At 45.4% G+C, this 21994-nt stretch overlaps 1 protein-coding gene across 2 annotated transcripts in view; it reads left to right on the top strand.

The window, feature by feature from the left end:
• SHISA7 (shisa family member 7) overlaps positions 1 to 21994 on the top strand; it is a 38510-nt gene that overhangs the window by 2222 nt on the left and 14294 nt on the right. The window contains exons 2-4 of one of the 2 annotated variants that reach the window (XM_082195457.1): positions 13111 to 13749; positions 15553 to 15707; positions 18834 to 18899. In XM_082195457.1, coding sequence (XP_082051583.1) covers positions 13202 to 13749; positions 15553 to 15707; positions 18834 to 18899 — 769 coding nt within the window. In that variant the 5' untranslated portion in view covers positions 13111 to 13201. Of the gene's footprint in view, positions 1 to 12426; positions 13750 to 15552; positions 15708 to 18833; positions 18900 to 21994 lie in introns of those variants that run through there. The other variant, XM_082195458.1, reaches the window with a different exon arrangement.

Raw genomic sequence — 21994 nt, 5'->3', positions numbered from 1 at the left:
AGGCTAGATAGGAGAGGGTATATGAGGAAGGGAGAGGGTGATATGATGCGGTAAAATGATAGAATGAGGCACTTTAAAAGAGAGGAGAAGAGAGCTAGCTTGCTAACCGAGACCAAGGAATTGAGGAAGGCATGGTAACATGCACAGAGTTTAGCTATGCCTTTTAATTACACACACATACACCACGGACAAGGTGCAAAGATGAGCTATGCTAAACAACCATTTCAGCGCTCGCTCCCGGCCCCCTGCTCTTTAAATCTTCCTGGTGGTATTGCCCCAGGAAAGGGGGGGGGGTTGTGGTTTTGAAGGAAGGATGGTGATAAGGGGGAGGAGAGAATGGTCTCTGCAGTTTCCATGGCAATGTTGCCATGGAAACAGCAAGGCTGCCTGGATCCCGTCAGATGAATGAGGACCCGTCATTGGGGGGGGGGGAAAGGAAGTGGGGAGAAGGTTAGATATGAGGGGCTGCCTGCCATAGCCAGGCATTGGTGTGATGAGAGGTGTTTCGTATAAGATATGTATCCTTTAGGCTCAGAAGTGAATACCTGTACACTCTAGGGAAGGGAAGTGGATCATGGGGTCTTGTGGGTTTGAGCAACTTCTGGATCTTGGACTCTGAGGTCCTGGGGTGGTGGGGAGTATCCCTTCGGCTGGAGCTGAGCACTCAACAGATAGGGAGTCATGACAATGCTTTGTAACTGCTTCCATTTTTTAAGCCATGCATTCCAATATTAGGTGTATTGACGATGTAAAAGTACAGTTGGATGCTGGCAACATGCAGGTGGATGTTGTGTGAAAGAAAAAAATCAGCCATTCATTACAGCCAATTTGACTGCAGACACTTGTGGGTCATATGGTTAGTATCATGCACAGCATTCTGGGTAGTTTGCTCATAGACATTGGCCCCAGTTCAGTCATAATGCCTGCCTGACAGCAAATGCTACCTCACCTCCCAGGTACCTCAGCATATATGAGTTAAATTCATGCTAGGCAATTCCCCGTTTCATCACATTCCTATATCATTACAACCATCTCAGGGGCACAGGCCTGTGAGCAATTGCCCACTGTCGCTCAGTGACCAGATTTAGATTTGTGAAGAATTACGTATTCTTTCTGGCAGCATGTGTGGAATGTCAGCCATGACGGAAGCAAAGATTCCTGGGTAACTGGTTTTGACAACAGATGACTTCCCTTCCAGGGCTATGTTGAGAGTCATTCGTAGGATTTACTGTGGACTTGCTTTCGGTAGAGAAACGACCAAAAAAGCTGGAAAGCAAAACTGCAGACTTTAATTGATTAAATTAGTAGATTAGATTAATCAACTAAAGTTTTAGTTGATTAATTAATGAAAGTCCATTTTAATCATCATGGCTGCAAGTTAAAAGCATTGCTGTTTATTTTTTTGAAGCTATTGGTTCTGCAGTAATAAAGAATGAAAAAGAAGGTATTTGAGGTGTCTTACATTCTAATAAGGAATTTTAGCTTTTGCTTATTAAATTATTAGTTATCTTCCTTCAGAACCTAAAAAATGCAACTACAGTATATTGAGATGTATTAAAATTAATGGATCAAGAATATAAAAGGAAGATTATTAATATTCAAATTATTGAATATTAGAGAGTAATCCATTAACTTGTATTTTTAATCTTAAAGAGCAACTCTTAGCTGTGATAGTACCTGACTCATAGTGGACATGTTGGCCACAAAGGATTGTGGGAAGCTATGACCCGGCATTCTGGGTCATTTGCTGGCTTTGAATCAATACCCCTTTATGAGTGTGTTTCAGTAATTTGCTGCTCTAGTGTCTGTGTACGAAGTGCACCCTAGGAGTAATTGTTCTAGCAGCTGATCTTCAGCACCTTTAATCATCTGGGCCTGATTCACATATGCACACATTAATATGGCAGCTGCTTACAAGTCCAGTTCCAGCGTGCAAAAAAGATTGACCATTATCTGAAGTTTCTGGTTGGATAAGGATTCCATTTCCTCTGTGTTGTTGCTGAATAAATAACACAAGTTGGAGAACTCTACGCTGGTGTTACGGAAGTGTGGTATACCGAGCATATATTGTACTCAAATACTTAACACTGTTTGGGAATTTATTAGGAACTTAGACTCACTCTTTGGTGATTTCCACCCTACTTTTTAAAGCATACTTGTGGGTACAGTGGAGATTCTAATATGCTTTAGTGACAATGAGTGTGGAATGAGTGGTTGGTAGTTACTCTGGATAACAAAGATCACAAGATTATGATCTTGTATGCATCTTCTCATCTAATCTAGGCCAGTAAATCTCTTACTATTTTTCAACAATCCAACCCCCCACACTTGCATCTGGCTATCATTGCTCTTGTATGTACAGCCACGAAAGTAATTAGCTAGCCTGCCTGCATATATCTAAGTTGGCCTGGATTTTTTTTTTTTTAATGCTTTTGTAAGATGCCTTGATCGCTTGAAGGCACTTCTGACTTGCCATAGGCGACCAGCTGAGCAGCTTTTTACCAGCTTGAGTTAAACCACTCCCCCCCGCCCCCCGCCCTGAATAATGCATCTTAATAGAACTGACTCCTTTCTATAAAAGAAAATTAAGGGATGTTCTCTCTGCCTCTCTCTTAATTTCTCATTTGAATAACTCTGACTTACAACCAGATGGAGAGGAAAAGATAGGCACCTGCTCCATGAAGGCAAAGGCACACAGTGAACTGCACAAAGGCAGACACATGTTTCCACGGACACACACAGCACATGGCTACACAGGCGAGGAAGAGAAAGGCAGGAAGGAAGTTAAGGAAAGATCACATATTGCGACGGACAGAAAGTTGGTATATAAAAATAGGAGGAAGTCCTTGAAACTGGGCAGAATCTTGAGCATCCACGCAATCATACTGAAAGACAATAAATAACACACACTCCTAGGAATACCTGCAGAGTCGTAGTGCACGATGCAATGTAAATTTAACATATGCATAAGATGGCTAGGATCATTCACAGATATGCAAAACAACCTCCATCTCTTTCTTGCATACACACAGAGACTTCTATCCTCACAGGCACTGAACAGACTGTTATAAATGCAAACTACAAAAACCCCTACACAGTCTAGCTGAGGGGGATTGGAAATCTGCATGGCTGTCATCAGACTGTAGAGAACAAAATGCAATTGAGCTGGGTGTTGGGGGAGAGAATTAAGTAGTTTATTGTGGTCAAGGGGGAAGATCTTCAAAATAACAAGACATTTCTGTTCAACAGACCAAGGTTGGGCAGGTTAGACCCTGTGCATGGGACTGGGGCTGGGTGCAGGATATTGCAGTACCCTAAGCCAGAGATCCTTGGTAAGGCAAATATGGGATGACGTACATAATCTAATAGTGCCCCAGAGCCTTCTGAGAAATGCTCTAACCCTTCAGTCAGCACACCTTATCCTTCCATGCTCCCAGAGTCTTTGGCGTGTGATATTGCATTCAGGAATGCAAATTCACTCTTGAAAATTTACTCACGTAACAAAATACAGCTTTTCCTGGTACATAGTATTAGGTTTTATTTATTTTTATTCTAAGCACAATAGTGGTCACAGTCTTGGCTCTATAGGCAGGGCCGGCCCTAACAAAGCAGAATGAGGCAGCTAACTCAGGCAGCTGGTTTTGAGTATAATGAAAGGGGCAGCAAATTGATTATTTTTACTGCATTTTTTTACTGTATTTTTACTGCCAAGCAGCATGAGAGGGGCCTGTGGGATGTTTTGCCTCAGATATCAGAATAGCTTGGGCTGCATACACACCATGCATTTAAAGCACAGAGAATCCTGGGGGAACTGTAGTTTTCCTCTTCACAGGCCTACAATTCCCAGCACCCTTAACAAACTTCCCAGGATTCTTTGCAACGTGCTTTAAATGTGTGGTGTGCGTGCAGTCTTGGATTGCCCTGGGTACTTCTGTGCACTTTCATCTGGCACCATTACGCCTCACACCATTTGCTGCCCTGTCTCTTCAGCCTGCCCAGTTCTCAGTATCCAACTGTGTAGACATGCCCTTTGGTCGCACGCAAAATCAAAACAACATTTGGCAGTGGGAGAAACAGGAAGTTTTCTAAAACGATGTCTGTTGCAAATGACACATGCATGCATCATATCTTTTCTTCTTTAAAAGTATTGTTGTGAGACAGCAGGTTCGTTTCAGGGTTATAGGAAGCTGCTGCCTTATACCAAGTTGGTTTCTTGGTCAATCTAGCTCAGTGTTGTCCACACTGGTTGGCAGCAGCTCTCAAGGGTTTCAGGAAGGGGGTTCTCCCAGCCCTACGTGGAGATGCTGGGGATTGAAATGGGCTCCTTCTGTGTGCATAGCAGATGCTCTACTGCTGAGCTGTGGCCTTTTCTCTTTTTACCCTACTGATGATGTGTTGTTGCACCCATAATCTGGCTCGCTGTGAAAAAAGCCATAAGAAGGGATGGAGGTCAATAGCAGAGCACAAAGTCCCAGATTCATGCATCTCCAGATAGGGCTGAGAGAGACTCTAGTCTCAAAGCCTGGAAATGTTGCTGCTACAGTGGTACCTCAGGTTACATATGCTTCAGGTTACAGACTCCGCTAACCCAGAAATAGTGCTTCAGGTAAAGAACTTTGCTTCAGGACGAGAATAAAAATCGGGCTCTAGCAGCGCGGCAGCAGCAGGAGGCCCCATTAGCTAACGTGGTGCTTCAGGTTAAGAACAGTTTCAGGTTAAGTACGGACCTCCGGAATGAATTAAGTACTTAACCTGAGGTACCACTGTACTAGCATTTTTCTTCCTAAATGCATTTTTGGACATTTGCTCTATGTTCTTTGCTGAGGAATCAGTGGGAAGAAGCTACCATCTGAGGGATTAGGACTGAATGCCTCCAAGTCAGAATTACCACTAAACATCATGAGGGGAAAAAAAATTAAGTATCATTTTTCTTATTATGCAAATCTATACAGATTAGGCTGCAGTCCTGTACACATTCATCTATGTCCTACTTAGAGGGTTTACATCTGAGTGCTCTGTTGGATCGATGAATTAAGTTGATCAGTTGACTAAAACAAATGCGACTTATTGAGACGCTGGCGACAGGCCTACTGTTTAAGCAGGATTTTCTCATATATGGGGGGCTGCCCTCAAAGACTGCAGGCAGCTGAAGTAAAAAGCTGCTACCATCCCAAAGAAATCAGTACAGTATCACGTTAGGCTTTAACTGGATATATGGTTTCATGTTAGGCTTTAACTGGATATATGGTTTCAGTCAGTTGTGTGTGTGTGCTCAGCTAATTTTTAGTTTTGCATTATATGGCATGTTTTGTACCATGGGTCTTGGGTGAGCTACACGCTGAAGTGAAATAAACACCAGAAAAAACCCTACTCCTGTGAGTGCTAAGACGAGCCACCGAATAGGCAAAATCTGTGCAGGAGACATGCCCTAGGTGGCCACAGCGGGGAATATGAGGTTTTATTCCGTTTTCATCCCCCACCATGCTGCCCCCTCTTTATTCACCCCGCTAGGTACCTGACAGGCCAGACAAATCCCCTTGAACCATGTCAGATCATTTTGGTTTCTGATAACAAGAGACAGAGCCGCGTTCTCCCCTCGCCACAAACACACATGCACTTGCTGCTGCCACAGGCCTTTCACAGGCCTGCTACCTTGATGAAGTCAGTGAGACCACATGTTCCAAGCGCACTGCAGTGTGTCACTGCCCCGGGGGGCTCCCTCACGCTCTGTCGAGGAGGTGGACAGGGAGACAAGCGGCGGTTACATGAAAAAGGCCCCGGGGTTCAACAGAGAGGGAGCTGTTCGCTGCACAGAGCGAAGTTGCGATGGTTGTAGCGAGGGATGTGTCATCAAGTCTCTGGGGTGGCCGTTCTCTGGCAAGGGGCTAATATACAGCAGGGTGGGTCTGTGGGAAGGTAGCGTTAGTATAGTATGTATGTATGTATGTATGTATGTATGTATGTATGTATGTATGTATTTTTACCCTGCTTCTTCCCCTGATGGGCTCAAGGCGGTTTACAGATTAAAAATATGCTCTTGGTGAGCGCCCTCCCTTTTTCATTTAACACAGATTTCTTCTCAGCAAACTCAAGAACAAAAGGAAGAGGCTTGCTGGATCAGGCCAAAGTCCCACCTAGTCCGGCATCCTGTTCTCACAGTGGCCAACCAGGTGCCACAATGGGAAGCCCACAAGCAGGACTTGAGTGCATCAGCGCTCTCTGCATTTGGGATTCCCAGCAACCAGCATGCAGAGAACATTGTGGATGTCACTGAAAGCCCGACAAATTCATTCGCCATGACTTTGTCTAATCCTCTTTTAAAGCTACTGAGGTTGGTGGTTATCACTGCATCTTGTGGGAGCAAATCCCATAGTTTAATTATGCACTGGAATTCTTTCTTTCGTCTGTCCCGAATCTTACAACATTCAGCTTCATTGGATTGGCCTTGAGTTCTTGTGTTACAAGGGAGAAAATCATCTCTCTCTCCAATTGCTCCACACCCCGCAGTTCATACAGCTCTATCATGCCCTTTCTGCCTTTACAGTGGTACCTCGGGTTAAGAACTTAATTCATTCTGGAGGTCTGTTCTTAACCTGAAACTGTTCTTAACCTGAGGTACCACTTTAGCTAATAGGGCCTCCCGCTGCCACCACGCTGCCACCGCATGATTTCTGTTCTCATCCTGAAGCAAAGTTCTTAACCTGAGGTACTACCAGGTTAGCGGAGTCTGTAATCTGAAGGGTCTGCAACCTGAAGCGTCTGTAACCCGAGGTACCACTGTACCAAAGTAAAAAGCCCCAAATGTTTTAATTTTTCCTTTTGGTTACTCCAACCCCTTGATCATGTTGGTTAGCCTTTTCTGAGAGGATTTCTGTGAGCTCAGGCTGGCACAGGAGGACCTCCCAAACTGAAGCCCCTTTAGATCCCTGCTTAGAAATAAAACCACCTTTTCTATAACAGCTTTTGATTCTGGAGCTACTAATCAATGGCGTGGCTGTGTTTGGAATGCTGTGTACTTTTCTGCTCGCCTCATCTAAAAACGATATTGTGGTGCTAGAAAAGTGCCACCGAGATGATCAGGGATTTGGAGCAGCTTCTCTACCAGGAAAGGCTGTAGCTCTGTGACAGAGCATCAGCTTCGCATGCAGAGAGTCCGATCCCTGGTATCTCCAGGTTCAGATAGAGTTGAAGCATTCCCACCACATGCACCATTACTCTCGTTACAGAGCTGCCTCGTAGTTTCTTGAGAAATAGAGCTGTTTCATGCATTTCCCCCTCAAACAAAACTTCACTCCAAAAGGCAAAACTTCAAAAGGTGCAGTGAAATAGCCATTGCGCATGCATGGATGACATAGCAGCTTTTTGGATGCAAGTTCAGGGGTTTGTGGGTAAACCAAACAGGTCATGTGCATCAGAGGAAGACATTGCCGCCCTCTCTCTGGCATGTGCAGCAATGTGCAAATGCGACTAGAAATGGGGGGGGGGAGGGAGGGAACACCCTTGCTGTGTTTGAAAACACCAGTGTGTTCGTAGTCTTAGTGTGTGGCGGTATTCTGGGTGCAGTGGAGGGGTGGGCGAGGGTCCCTTATCTCCACCCCCCACATAATGTAATGTATGCTGATGACCATTGAGGGATTTCCCAGCCCCATTAAATACCAGCTTCAGAGCAGGGATGTTCCCCAGGACTAGAGCCAGGGAGGAAATTGTTAAATTCCCCACTCTGCACATTCTGCGGATGGCAGTAATTATCACCTCCAGCTCATCCTATTTACGTTTTTAAAAAAACAACCTGCATGTTAAATGCAAAGACATGTTGTGATGCGGATAATTACTATGGTGAGGGCATTTTACGTAGTGGCACGCTGGGTTTTGAAACAGACGTCCATGGCATTCCAAGGTGTTCCTCTTCCAGTCTCCACCCATGGGTTGATGCTGAATGTGCAGGTGGAAGTGCCACCAGCAGAATGCCTGCCAGTGGCAGCCCATGGAAGGCTTTAGAAGGGGGTGCTCTGGCAGGGAGGAACTGGGTCAGCCTGGGATCCACAAGGTCCCAAGCCAATCCCTCTGCCATCACATGAGAGCATCAGACTTGATCTCTGAGCCTGAGTGAGCTGCCATAGCCATTTGCCTCTCCCCATTCCCACTACCCAGCCTGCAGAGGTGCGCATGCGGCCATGGCCCTGCCATTTAACGAGCTATGTTAAACTGATTTTCATCTGTGTTTTGTGTTTCAGCTTTTTAATTCATTCTCTATTGCTTTTATTGTTTTATATGTAATATTGAACATTTGTGTGTTTGTTTTCTGCTTTTCCGGCTGCCCAAAGAACCAAGGCGATTATAATAAATGCAGGAAATAAAGGAAAGAGTATTCGGCATCACATCTAATTTGGCCCACAGGTGCCCAGTTCTCTTTGTCTTCCTGATGCTTCTTCCCATTTGGGCAGAACTTCTTTTTCTGCCACCTGTAGTGCTAACCATAACCTGTTGCCTGCTGGGCTCTTTTGAACTACAATACGATAATATTTGAGGTAGAAGAAGCAGCGTTTGAGGGAGCTTTGGTAGAATGTTGCCTTGGAGGGATGCCCTCTGCTTCGAAGCACCACAAAAAAGGCTACCCAGCTTATTGCTTGAAGAGAGTGGTACTCCTTGTTCTCTGCTCAAATGTGAAAACAGATTATTGTGTAGGAGAGCAGAATCGTTAAGGCTAGCTTGAACATGGGAAAGACCTGAATAGAAGGGAAAGTGGAAAGAGGAAGCTAAAATAAAAATCCCTAGTAATTTAGTATGGTTCTGCTGGCTGAGCATGATTGGGATGAGGCCACTTCCCTTAGGCGACAGGTTTGGGGATGCCATTCAGTGGGGCACCTGCCATTAGGTGGAATTAGTTGGTGGTGGCTGAGGCAGCTGGTTTTGATACCACAGAAGGAGAGAACATTTATAGCTATTTCATTTATTATTACTGTATATTTATTCCTCTGCAGCTGCTGTGTGTGAAATGTTAGGCCGGGCGCTGCGTGGTGCCTTAGTATTCATGTGCACATTTTCGCATGCATGTGCACTGGAGACGAAATGTATCCATTTGAAGACTGATGTCTGCAGGACGGCAAATCGGTCAACTCACGCAAACAGAACTTTAACCCACCATCTCTAAAATGCAAAAAGGGGGGACGGGACAGATTTATCAAGAACAGACAGCAGAAAATTGGAATGCTTCTTCATAAAGAGGGATAATTGGAACATGAGAATGCTTCTGGATCAGGCCAGTGGCCCATTTAGTCCAGCACCCTTTTCTCACACTGGCCAACCAGATGCCCATGGGAATCCCACAAACAGTACCTGAGGGCAACAGGCACCCCTCCTGCGTTTTCCATCAACTGGTATTCAGAGTCCTAGAGTTGCCATACGTCTGGAAATTCCTGGACGTATATGGAATACTGCAGTCAGCAGCAGTGCCTGGGCGGAAATCGTTAAAAATGTCCGGGAAAATCCAGACATATGTCGGCAGACATATGCCAATTTTCCATAAAGATAGCTCCAAAAAGCTCCATAACTTTTCTGTCTGGATTTTTTCACTGTTTGAAATATGGCAACCCTAATTCAGACACATGAAGGCAGAGTATAATAGCCATTGACAGGACAGGCCAAGCTCCAGGTTTTGGGGGCCCTGATCAAGCTTCCCTTGGTCCGTCCCCCAGGACTTCTTAGTTGGTGGGCAAAATGCCTGTGGCAGCGTTGTCTAGCAGAGATCTTCATCTTAATGATGGCTGCCAGCCTCTTTCCCAATCCACATTCATTGGGGTGATGCCGGCATAAGATGGTGGTTCCAGTGAGTTCACAGCCACCCTGCCCATCCCACCTGAGTCACATCAGCAGCGGTGGGGGCAGCAGTCCTGTGGGGATGGACTCTGCTGGGGTCCCAGAGCCCCAGCATTCGCCCAAGTATGACGCATTGCTGACGCTGGGCTTGTGTGTGAAACGGCATGTAGTAAGGACTGGGGGGGCGGCAGCGGCTAGTGGGGGAGCTGTTGGGGAAAGGGAAATTTTTTGCTCAATTCAGCACCAAACTGGTTTGCATTTTTCCCTTCCCCAGGCGGTAGCAAATTCCAAGGAGCCCTAATGGGGTCATTTGCTCTTGAATAAAAGAGAGAGCACCTGGAGACTTGGAGCCCTCACTGTAACAATTCCGTTTATTTACAGATGTAGAGACTGAACAGGCATTACAGGGGGGCAGACCCAAGCACAGGGGCAGCTGGCAGTAGCCCTAAAGCAACCACGGCACCATGCCAAAGCCAGCTTCCTGTCTCAGCTTCTGATTTAAAGTACCAACAACCTGTTTTTATTGTGGTCCAAGTGGAGCCTAGAGCCCTTTTTAGCTATATAGGGAGCTGCCCTGGAACAAGTCAGGCCTTGGCTCCATTACCTCTGTATTTCATGCTCTCCCCTCTGCCGACCTGGTATTCTCCAGATGTTTTGTACCACAACTCAACATCTGTGCCGGCCAGGGATCATTTACTTTACTACTGCATGGAATTTGCACATCAAATTTATTTGATGCCTCGTGTTAATCCCACTAGCATACGCTATTCATTTACTTGATATTGGACTATATATTATTTCTGTTACATGTAGTTTTCATGGTTTGTTTATTACTTCCGTCATATATAGCCTTCATATTGGTTGTTCCATTTCACCGAGACTTAGTTTTGTATTAGTTTTGATACACAGGTCTTCCATTGTTTATTGGTGGTTATCTATAACTGTATTATGTAGGGAGGTTTGAGTCCACTGCCGTATACATGTTTTATCATCCATTTATCATTTTTGTCCTTTATTGGTTATTTTGTTTGGGTTATTGAGAGATTTCCTCTTTTACGGTTTACCAAGTCATAGTCTGAAAACATCTGGTGAGCACGAGACCCTTCTCCAGGGCTTCTCCTCAGGCAGAGATTTTCACCAGCACCTGCCACCTGGAGACAGGAAAGAATGTGTTTGGCCATGAAACTGTGGTCCCTCCTGAGTGGCTTTTCGTACAGGCTCAGCTCATCCCGAAACCAACATTCTTTCTCATCACATCACAGCCCTCTGTGGCAGGGATTGTGAATCCTTTTCAGCCCAGGGGCTGCATTTCCTTCTGAACCGCTTACCAGTGGTAGGTATAGCCAGAGGGAAAAGTGGATGGAACAATTCATATAAACTTTACTTTGTTGGGTAGCCTAGTTTCTACACATACTCAACACGGCGTTCTCTAGCCTCCCATCCAGGCAAGCAAGAAGCACTTTCAGAATTCAAGGACACGTTTTAGGCAAAAATGAGGGTGCAGCTGGGGGTGGTGTGTGGATTAGGAAAAGCCTTGTGGGCCAGATAGAGAGGTCTGGAGGGCCACATCCCCCAGTGTTGATCTGTGTGATGAGATTCTGCATCTCTGCCTTTTTATGTGAATCTAGTAACATTTCTCAGAATGCTAACTTGGATGCTTTGGGGTTCACTTTCTTTGGCTTCCAGGACCTCATGACTCTCTGTCCTATTATCATTGGCGCTGACACATCTCACAGTCCCTGACTCCTCTCTCACACACACTGGATTACGTGAATATTATGCTTGATTTATCTCTCTCTCTCAAACATAAGCTAGGAAACAATTATTAAGAATTCATCTCTCCAAATCAGTTTCATCTTTACTTTCAGTAAACCGGAGTACGTGCTGTTTTTAGGGGCTCGGAAGCAAAAAAGAGAGGGCTTTTGGAACTTTTCAATTGTGACAAAAATAAATAAAATACAACTAAGGGGGGGTGAGGGATGGGCTAATCTGCTAATTTTGGTATCTCTCATGTTTGCAACCTTAAATTCAGTTCTCTACGTTCCAACATCAGTTTGCAATTTTATAAAAAGAAGTCCTCATGGAAATCCATCAGCTTCTTAGTGTGAATTTCTCATTTTATATGCATATCTAGACAGCAGTGGGTGAATACAATTTGGGAGATTATGCTTAAACACAAACACACTCAAGGAAGTGCAGCAGGCAGTTAATCCTTATTACATACACAGCTATCTATCTATTGATTGTTCAATTATGGTGCCATAGTTTCCATTTATTTCCTATATGGAAGCCCTTAAAGCTTCTGATCAAATTTTAATAAAGTGCCCATATTTTCATCCATCTTATGAAGTGGGCTCCAAGTCTACAAAACCTTATGCCATAATAAATTGGTTAGTCTTTAAGGTGCCACGAGACTCATGTTTTTTTCTGACTACAGTGTATATATGTATTAGGTATAACTTATATAGGTATTCTTTGTGAGCTAGTTATCTCACTGACCTTATATTTGGATTATCAGAGAGTTTCTTTAGTCTTTTTAGTGTTGTTGTTATTATATTCTCTCTCTCTCTCTCTCTCTCTCTCTCTCTCTCTCTCTCTGTGTGTGTGTGCCAAAATGTTGCCAAAATTTTGAACTCTAGTTCAAAATAAAATTGTATTAATTAAAAAAAGAAATTAAGCCAAACGTGATGCACAGTTAAATTATGAAATTCACTGCTGCAATAGTACTGTTTATCTTTATTATTTACATTTTTAGTTGCCTATTAACCTAGTCCTCTAGGCAACAATTTATGCCTACAAAAACTAAAGGACAAGTCAAAACAGGTATGTTGCAGCATCGCCACATGAAAAATACAAACACATAAAAGGGGCTTCTCAAATCCCACTTGGGTAAAAATAGATTTAAAATATGCCTGAATCCATCCTTCAAAACACTGGCAGTCTGTAGAGCTCTTAGAAGAGAGCATTACACAGCTTAATGCTCACCATGGAAAAGCCATGAGCTAAGATAGTTTTTAGACAAATTCATGATGGATAGCTCTATCAGCAGCTACTAGTTATGAGAGCCAGATGGAACCTCCATGGCCAAGCAGTGTATTTCTGAATCTCAGATGCCCGTGGTGGTGGTGGTGGTGGGGGATATGACTATCCAGCAGGGATGAGAGTGTTGCCTTCACATTCTTCCTGGGAAGCATCTGCTTGGCTACTGTGAGAAACAGGAACAGATGGGACCTCTTGTCTGATGCAGCAGGGCTTCTTTTCATGTTCTAACAATCTCGTTTGCATCTTTTGCAGTGTTTCTTCCTGGATCTCTTTTATAAGCTTTTTTAAAAAAACATCTATCTGAACCCCAACGTTGGAGCTGCTCGGCACTCTCCCACCCACCATGTACCAGTTGCTGACAGTAATGCTGTACGCGGCCCTGGAAGCCCTGGGGGGACGCACCGCTCTGGCCGTCATCCAGGCCCAACATCACACAAACCAGAGCTGGGGCCTGCCCAACTTCCTGGCCCACCTGAAGCGCTTGACGTCATCCAGCAGCAACGCAACCACCGGCACAAGCCGGGTGCGGCCCTCGGAGACCTGCCAAGGCTACTACGATGTCATGGGGCAGTACGACGCGGCGTTCAACTGCACCACGGGGGGCTACCGCTTCTGCTGCGGCACGTGCCAGTATCGCTTCTGCTGCGAGGACCGGTCCAGGAGGCTGGAGCAAGGGAAGTGCCGCGACAGCCCGCAGTGGTTTGCCACCACCGTTGCCGGCACAGCCACCAACGGGCCCGATGTGCCAAACGGAAGCAAGCAGACGGGCAACAGCACCGTGTATGTGATCTGTGGGGTCATCAGCTTCACCTTAGCCGTGGCAGTCGGGCTCAAATTCTTCTTCAGCAAAGCCTCAAGGAGACCGCATGGAAGGGAGCTCAACGTGCCCAGGTAAAAAATGCAGGCTGCAAGGTGGGGTCAAAAGTTGTTCCTCAGCCCTGTGGCGTGAGCCTGGCAGCATTTCAGCTGGCAGTGGGGCTCAGAGCTGGACTGGGATTCTGTCCCCAGAATGGCTCCAGGTTGGAATTCTGTGTCCCCTCAGAATTTTTGTAACAATTGCTGTTCTAACGGACTAACACAGCTGAAACATTCTATTGATAGAGCAATTTGCTTTAAAGCTTTATGTTCATGACCTTTTCGTTGTTGTTGCAAAATCATGAATTACCTCCCAAAAGTCAGTTTCTTTTGCAAATTCACACTCACAAAATTCACAAAATAGGTGGGTGCCTTAATTGCTCTTGCCCCATAGCAGAACGCCTGCTGTAAATCCTACCAGAAACACCATCTCTCTCTCTCTCTCTCTCTCTCTCTCTCTCTCTCTCTCTCTCGGATCAATGTCTTCAATTCCTGTGGCGTCTGTCCCTTTCACCACCAGCTGTCTCTCTCTCTTGCCTAAGCAGAGAGAACTCTTGGACTGGTAGTTCTTTAGAGGATGTTGTCTAGGGAAGAACAAACCTCTCTGATGAACTACAAGTCCTAATTTAACTGTACAAACACATATCCTCTGTTCTAGAGAAGGACCTGGGCCAGTAACTCGCTGTGCTCTAACACTGCATTGGACTGAAAAGGGATTGCAAATAAAACTCCGTATCAGAATGCCGCTACACAAATCTATGGTGAGGCCACACTTGAAAAATTCTGCTTAGAGGGCATTGTAGAACTAGAAAAGGCATGAGTTTTGTTACACAATAATAATAATTTAAAAAGAATCATTTTTTTAAAAAAAAGGAATAAAAGAACCTGGAGTCATCAAATGAAGCTCAGAAGATTCACAACAGATAAGAGGAAGTACTTCATATAGCACACAGTTAAACAATGGGGTTTGCTAAGTGATGCAGTAATGGCCCCCAATTTGGTTGGCTTTAAAAGGGGTTTTGGCGTGCGGGTGGCACTGTGGTCTAAACCTCTGAGCCTTTTGGGCTTGCTGATCAGAAGGTCGGCAGTTCGAATCCCCGCGATGGGGTGAGCTCCCGTTGCTCGGTCCCAGCTCCTGCCAACCTAGCAGTTCAAAAGCACGTCAAAGTGCAAGTAGATAAATAGGTACCGCTCCGGCGGGAAGGTAAACGGCGTTTCCATGCCCTGCTCTGGTTTCACCAGAAGTGGCTTAGTCATGCTGGCCACATGACCCAGAAAAACTTTCTGCGGACAAACATCGGCTCCCTCGGCCAGTAAAGCAAGATGAGCACCGCAACCCAAGAGTCGTTCGCGACTGGACTTAACTGTCAGGGGTCCTTTACCTTTTAAAAGGAGTTTAGACATGTTTATGGAAAGCTGTCAACGGCTGTTAGCCACGATGGCTCTGTAATACCTTGAGTATCAGATGCAGTATGCCTCTGAACACCAGTTGCACAAGCGGGAGAGCTCTCTTGCACCTCCGCCAGCACCTGGGGCAGAGTTTTTTTGCCATAAGGACAAGCAAGTGAAGCTGGATAAACCTTCACTGAATCATGCTATACTGTAAAGATACTAAGGTGGGATGATAGCTCAGTTGGTAAAGCATGAGACTTGGGGTCGTGGGTTCGAGCCCCGTGTTGGGCAAAAAGATTCCTGCATTGCAGGGGGTTGGACTTAATGGTCCTTGTGGTCCCTTCCAACTCTACAATTCTATGATTTTATGAATGAAGTGCCTCAATCCAGCCCAAACACGTGCCTTGTTGTCCCTTTCACTAACACTTCCTTTCTTTTCCTGGCCAGGGCACTGGTTGACATTCTCAGGCATCAAGCAGGCAGCAGCTCGTGCTCTGAACGCAACAACAGCCTTGTCATTAACTCAAACTTCCAAGACAACGGTTCAGCTCGTCCCCCGAAGAACCTGTACAACACAGTGAAACCGTCCAAAAGCAGCCATGGTAAGAGAGGCAGCGAACTGCAGGCAGCCTGACAAGGCGAGCGGTGGCTTAAGATTGCTAAATCCTGGATCAGCTACCAACCTTCCCCAACAGCTTGATCTGCAGAATTTTTTATTAGAATTCAAGGAAGGATTTATTTAATATCATCCATCCTAATCAACACTGTCCCCATCTCTGAAAAAGCTTCATCTTGATTGAGTTGCTGTTAAAAGCACAAGTGCAGGCCAGGATCTGTGTTTCTTTCTTTCTGGTCACTTGGCAACCTAAGTGGTGCATGGGGCTCAACTGCCAGAAGGGTGACTGTGGTAAAGGAAGGAAAGTGAGGGTCTCCATGGGGGGTACCATGGGGAGTAAAAGAGATGGTTATCTTGGACTGTATAACCAGGTATTTGACCTCCAACCCCTTATGATGGCAGCATCATGGCTTAAAAGAGATAATAAGCCAATACCTTGGCTTAATCCAGTCATAGGCAAACTCAGCCCTCCAGATGTTTTGGGACTACAACTCCCATCATCCCTACCTAACAGGACCAGTGGTCAGGGATGATGGGAATTGTAGTTCCAAAACATCTAGAGGGCCAAGTTTGCCTATGCCTGGCTTAATCAATACTGTGTGAGTGCACTGAATATCTAAGTGAGATTATTTGGATGTAACACCGAAACTATGGTTTGTAGAACCCCAACCAAGGCTTTGTTATACTGGTATGAACCAGCGCTTTCCAACAAATCATGGTTTGTGAGTGGCAGCCAGATCAGAACCTGAAATCACAAGTTTGCAAACTGGTGATTTGGTGTCACATCTGAATCAATGACCATGGTTACGTTGTTCCACTCTCAGAGGCTTCAGTGTGGGATAGCATCCAGAAATATTGAGGAAAGTGGAGGGAAGGAAATTGCACAAACTATGGTAAATCTTGGAACACCAACTACGGTTTGGAGTCTCAGCTAAAGTTTGCACAAACCATGGTTTCGTGTTAACGTATGCACCAACCCCCATGAGGAATCAATTGGGAACTCCCCTTCTCAGCCCTCCGAAGCAAGGAATGCCATATAAATGTAACAAAAAAATGTCCTCCCAAGCCAGCAAAACTGGGATCAAGAACAAGGCTCCTTTAAAAGAGGTGAAGGCCTCACACCCCATTTTCCAACAGCAGCCTGAGCTGGCCTCTCCATGGACCCCAGGAATCTTCCTGGAATCTATCCTCTATTTTCTTTGTGATCTACTTCTAGCCCCTTCTCTTACTATTTTTGTTGGAATATGTTAACTCCTGCTCTTTGGAGTGTGTGTGTGTGTGTGTGTGTGTATTCTCAGCAGGAATTAAGCTGCAAAAGCTTGTGGGGAAACAGCCTGTTTGCCATAGCAACTGGTTCTAGCTGTCTGGCTGTCTTTGTGTCGGCTTGAAGATTAATATTAGGGTTGTGGGGGGAGGGCCTTATTGAGACATGAACTGTTTTCTTTCCAGGTAGAAAGAAAAGCCTTCAAGTGCTCAGGAGGCGCTTTTGCAGTTTCCCTCTTCCCTGCTAAACGCTCCCTTCTCTCCCAGGAGCCCAGACACACCTGGCCTCAGTTATTCGTTTTAGTAGCAAACTCAGGGGTGGTGAGTGCCAACGAAGTTGTAGGCAAAACCAGGGCCACTGGCAAACAAGGGTGAGGCGCCAGCATGCTGGGGGGGAGGCCCCCAAGGTTTGCAGAAGTACAAAAAATATTTTGGGGGTGGGGAGCCCAAAGGCTGCACTTCCACCGCCCCCAACAGGGGGCAGTGAGAAAAGTGCAATGTCCTGTGTGGAAGGTATGGCTGGCTGGAACCTGAAACAACACAACTCCTTTTAGGAGGGAGGGTACACTGCAACATTTTGCTGCAGACCCCACTTGCCGTAGTAACAGTGTAGTACTATCTTAATTGTGAGCCAGAGTGTGTCAGACTTTGACTGGTTCAAATCCCAGCTCAACCTTGAAGCTCATTCACCTTTGGTCAATCGTACTCTCCCAGCCTCACCTATTGCCAAGGGTGGAAGTTGTAAGGCTTACAATGGAACAGATGGCATGGGTCCTCCTTCCATGGCACCTTCATGCCTAGATCCTCAAATGGCTGCAGAAAGAGAGGGAAAGGGTTTGGCGGTCCCCAGATCCGTCTCCTGAATTTATTGGGCTCCAATGACAGAAGCCAGGCTGTCCTCTTCAACCTCTCCCTCCCTCTCAACCCTCAAATAAAGCATGGTAGCCATGTATGTTCTGTGAGAGGGGTGGGCAATTTTCAGGCTTGTAAGATCGCCTTTGTTTCTTTCCCTAGAGACCTAAGGTCCACCAGGTACAAGAAACATGCTGAGGATTAAGGAACAGGGTGCCTCTGAGCAGATCACTCAGTCCCAGGAATCTATTAACGGTATCAGGAAGACCAACCGTTCCACAGAAAAATCCACTCTTGGTTTCCCCCCAAGCATTCTTTTTTAGTAGCTTAATTGGAAGGGTTTTGTTTTTTTAAAAAAGGTTTCTTGCTATTATTTGTCAACTGGGAGTCAGAGAGCCCTTGCTAAACTCCCGCAAAACCTCCAGTAGATCCTGATCTACCTTCTGCTCTGCCTTGCTCTAGTTGCCTCCTTGCGTACAGAGCAGGTGGGGAGAATGCAGCTGCGGTCTGGTTCGGCTGGGAAGAGGGCAGTCACAGTTGGGTTCTGCTTTTGGGCTTCCCATAGGCACCTTTGAGAACAGGAGGCTGGACTAGAGGGGACTTTCACCTGAACATAAGCAGGGCCCTTCTTACATTCAATGTAAGCATGCATCATTCATCCCTTTCAAACGATGGTGTGATCAATTTGCATGCCTAGGTCTGATCACAATACCAGCCTGCGCTGATATTCTCCCAGCCCAAACCCGGTTGTGAAATTTCCCAGCAACAAATAAATAATCTAGCTAATGTTAATGCAGCCACACTGGCCCTGCAGACCAAGGTTGCCAGAATTGTTTGCAGGTTTGGAGCGGACATTTTTAGTCTGTGTTGGGTGACCTCTAGTGGCTGCTCGAGGCAGATAAAAATGATCTCCAGCCTTAGCAGGTGAACGTTGTTAACATGGCCCGCTCCACCACATACACACACTTCTTTCTCTCGCTTTGTTTTTGCCTTGCAGATAACATGCATCATAATTACATCCACCTGAACGTCAACAGCCCCAAGCATCACACGGCCACTCTGGGTAAGTGCTGGGAGCAGCTAGGCAGATGTCACTAGGCAGAGTGACATCTTAGCAACTTGCTGATTCTCTATTGACTTATTTATTTGTTTAAATTAAAAATAATAATGATGGTGGACTGCTTTTTGGATAAAAAGTCCTCCTGCCCCCGAAGTGGCATGCAACAGTTTTTAAACCCTGAACATTATACTTTTGAGCACCATAAAACAGAGAGTCAGGAGGCATACAGCATAAGATCAACAAAGCTAATCAGGGAAGCAAACCAACTTTAGTTGGAAGCTCATTGAAACAGGATAGTCTTTACTTGTTGTTGTTTAGTCATTTAGTTGTGTACAACTCTTTGTAACCCCATGGACCAGAGCACGCCAGGCACTTCTGTCTTCCACTGCCTCCCGCAGTTTGGTCAAACTCATGCTGGTAGCCTCGAGAACACTGTCCAACCATCTCGTCCTCTGTTGTCCCCTTCTCCTTCTGCCCTCCATCTTCCCCAACATCAGGGTCTTTTCCAGGGAGTCTTCTCTTCTCATGAGGTGGCCAAAGTATTGGAGCCTCAGCTTCACGATCTGTCCTTTATCTGGGAAGGGGGAGGCTGCAGACCACGTGCAGAGTCTGCAACAGTCAAACGACACGCCCATCCTTCATCCTGCTTTCCATGAACTTAAAGCCCATAGGGTAATTCCAGCAGTCAGGGCAGCAGGGAGAGCACTCTGGTCACTTCAAAACGAGCTGTTTAATTCAGCCTGATTTGTTTGCGGAAATATTAGATGATGTTGGTTAATTTATGAGCATTCAGTCTGATTTGCTTGTGGGGAGGTTGCGTCAAGCAAGTGTTATCCTGTACTTTCTTCTGCCTTTTCCTGCCACTTTCCTTATTCCAAAAAGCCTGATCCTTTGGGGAAGTGGGTTTGTTTCACAAAAGCGCCAAATCAGCTTTAACTGTGCAACCTGAATTTACTGGGAGGTGATTCAATCCCACCTGAAAACTGTGACAGTCTGGAAGTGGCCTCTGTCCTTTGGGTGTTACAAAATCCATTGGTGCCCCAAGTTCCAAACTGAGTAAGTTTATTAAAGAAGATTATAAAGGGAAACGAGCAGACAGGCAGTGAGTATATAAAATAAAATAAAACAGCTTACTGGTCTACCTAAAGATGTATTGAGCAGGATGATATTTCAAGCTGACTTACTTAAGGTTCTTCCAGATCTGTCCATCATCACCCTGTCCTGTCCATTCAGACTTCTCAGAGTGTCCTCATGATGTTTTCCAACATTTGCACTTACCTTGGGATTTTTCCCAACTACTTAAACTACTTTGAGCTGCTTAATTTCCTGCCACAGAAAATCCAATATGTGAGAAAATGGGCATTTCCTTGATCTGCTTCCTCCATGCGGATAATCTGGCATACACAAAGCAACACGTAGGCTAATAGTATACTAACAATATTTATATAACACTATAACTGTTTCTTAATTCACAATCAGAAAACATACAGTATCTACATGGAGTCACAAACTAGTAAGAGTCAAGTAGATATTCCATGAAAAGAAATGATCAGATTAGAATTTGGCCGTAAAGAATCACTGAATATTGAGGCTAAATGCCTTCCAGAGTTAATATCCTATACAAAATTTTGCCGAGAGTGAGCTGGAGCGAGATGGTGCTATAAGCACAGCAACACAGAAGAATGATGGTGGGGTTCTCCAAACACAGGAACAGGGTGCTCTAAACAAAGCAACAACAACAGAACAGTCCTTCCAGGATAATAGACTGTTTCAATAAAAGTTCTTCATCCGCTGGCAATAATATAAAATAAAATCCATTACAATAAAATACAGTGATTGAAATGACATACCTGCACATTCTATAATGGGTTGTGATACAATAACAGATACATTACCAAGTCAAATGTCCACAAAGGTACACCAAATAACCGTGGATCAGCTGTCACTCAAAAGTGTAGCAAGCTGATACTGTTGGCTAAAACCTAGTAGCATTGTGAAGGCCACTAGCAGGTGCATTGAATTACACAGAATTATGTAGAATTTAAAGGTACAGCATCCAATATATAGCAAGGAGAACACAAACAACAGCCATCTGAACAAGAAACTTAAACAGAACAATTAAAGTCTAATTCAGTATTTAATCCCCTGGGGGCAGGGGTGGAGGAAGGGGGGTGTGGGCCACCCCAGGTGTCACCGTGGGGCCTGCAGCGTGCCCAAGCCACACATCTCTCCTGGGAGAGACAGGGTGGCTTGGGTGCATGCAGGGTCCACGCTGCCCAAATGGTCCACCCACTGCCTCCCCCCCTCAGCTGTTTTTAAATCAGGAGGGCTGACATTACAGTTGTCCACTTAAAGTGGCCACCTGAAGAAGCCTCAGTTGATCCTGTACTCATTCTATTGCTTTTCCAGTAATGCTACTGGGGAACCAGAACAGACATCCCATAACCATTCTGGGATTCTGTGCCATGTTCACCTGATCCGGAACTCAGATTGGATAAATGGGATTTTATCAAATGTGCCTCCCGCTTCATGTAGGTCATCCTTGCAGTTTCCTAGGAAAACAATAACAAAATCTATGGCTGCATTTAAGATGAGGTTTGAATCTTGTGTATCAGAGGAAAGTGGTTTACAAAAATGTAAATAACATCACACTAAAATGCTAGTGGGTTCTCATTAAGACAAAACTACAAACTGACATGGAAACGTGGATAACTGAGTATAAATTGGGGGGGGGGATGAAATGGATGGATTTGCAGAAGGCAGAATTGAGTTGGGAACAGAGTGGGAGGGGACGGCCAGGTGGAATCGCCCCTCTCTCTCTTTCCAGCACAGCAGACAGAGGAGAGGGGAGGAATGGAGAGAGGAGAATGTCAGTTTCATCTCAGGACTGCTGATCCTGGCAGCCACTGTGCTTTGGCAGATGGAAGTGAATCTGCTCAGTGCTTAGCCCAGTGCGGAGGCAGGAGATTTCCCAGGCAGGCTCCCCGTCTCCCAAGCCTCCTTTGCTTTGCTACACTCTCTTGCTGCCCCTGCTTGAAGTAATTGAGGATGGGGCTTTATTAGAACACCTCTTGACTTTTCACACAGAATCCAGCCCT

Source organism: Podarcis vaucheri (genome assembly GCF_965113315.1).
Source record: "Podarcis vaucheri genome assembly, chromosome: 13".
Lineage (NCBI taxonomy): Eukaryota > Metazoa > Chordata > Lepidosauria > Squamata > Lacertidae > Podarcis > Podarcis vaucheri.
The sequence above is the reverse complement of the archived record's forward strand: the minus strand, read 5'-3'. Positions and strand labels throughout refer to the sequence as shown.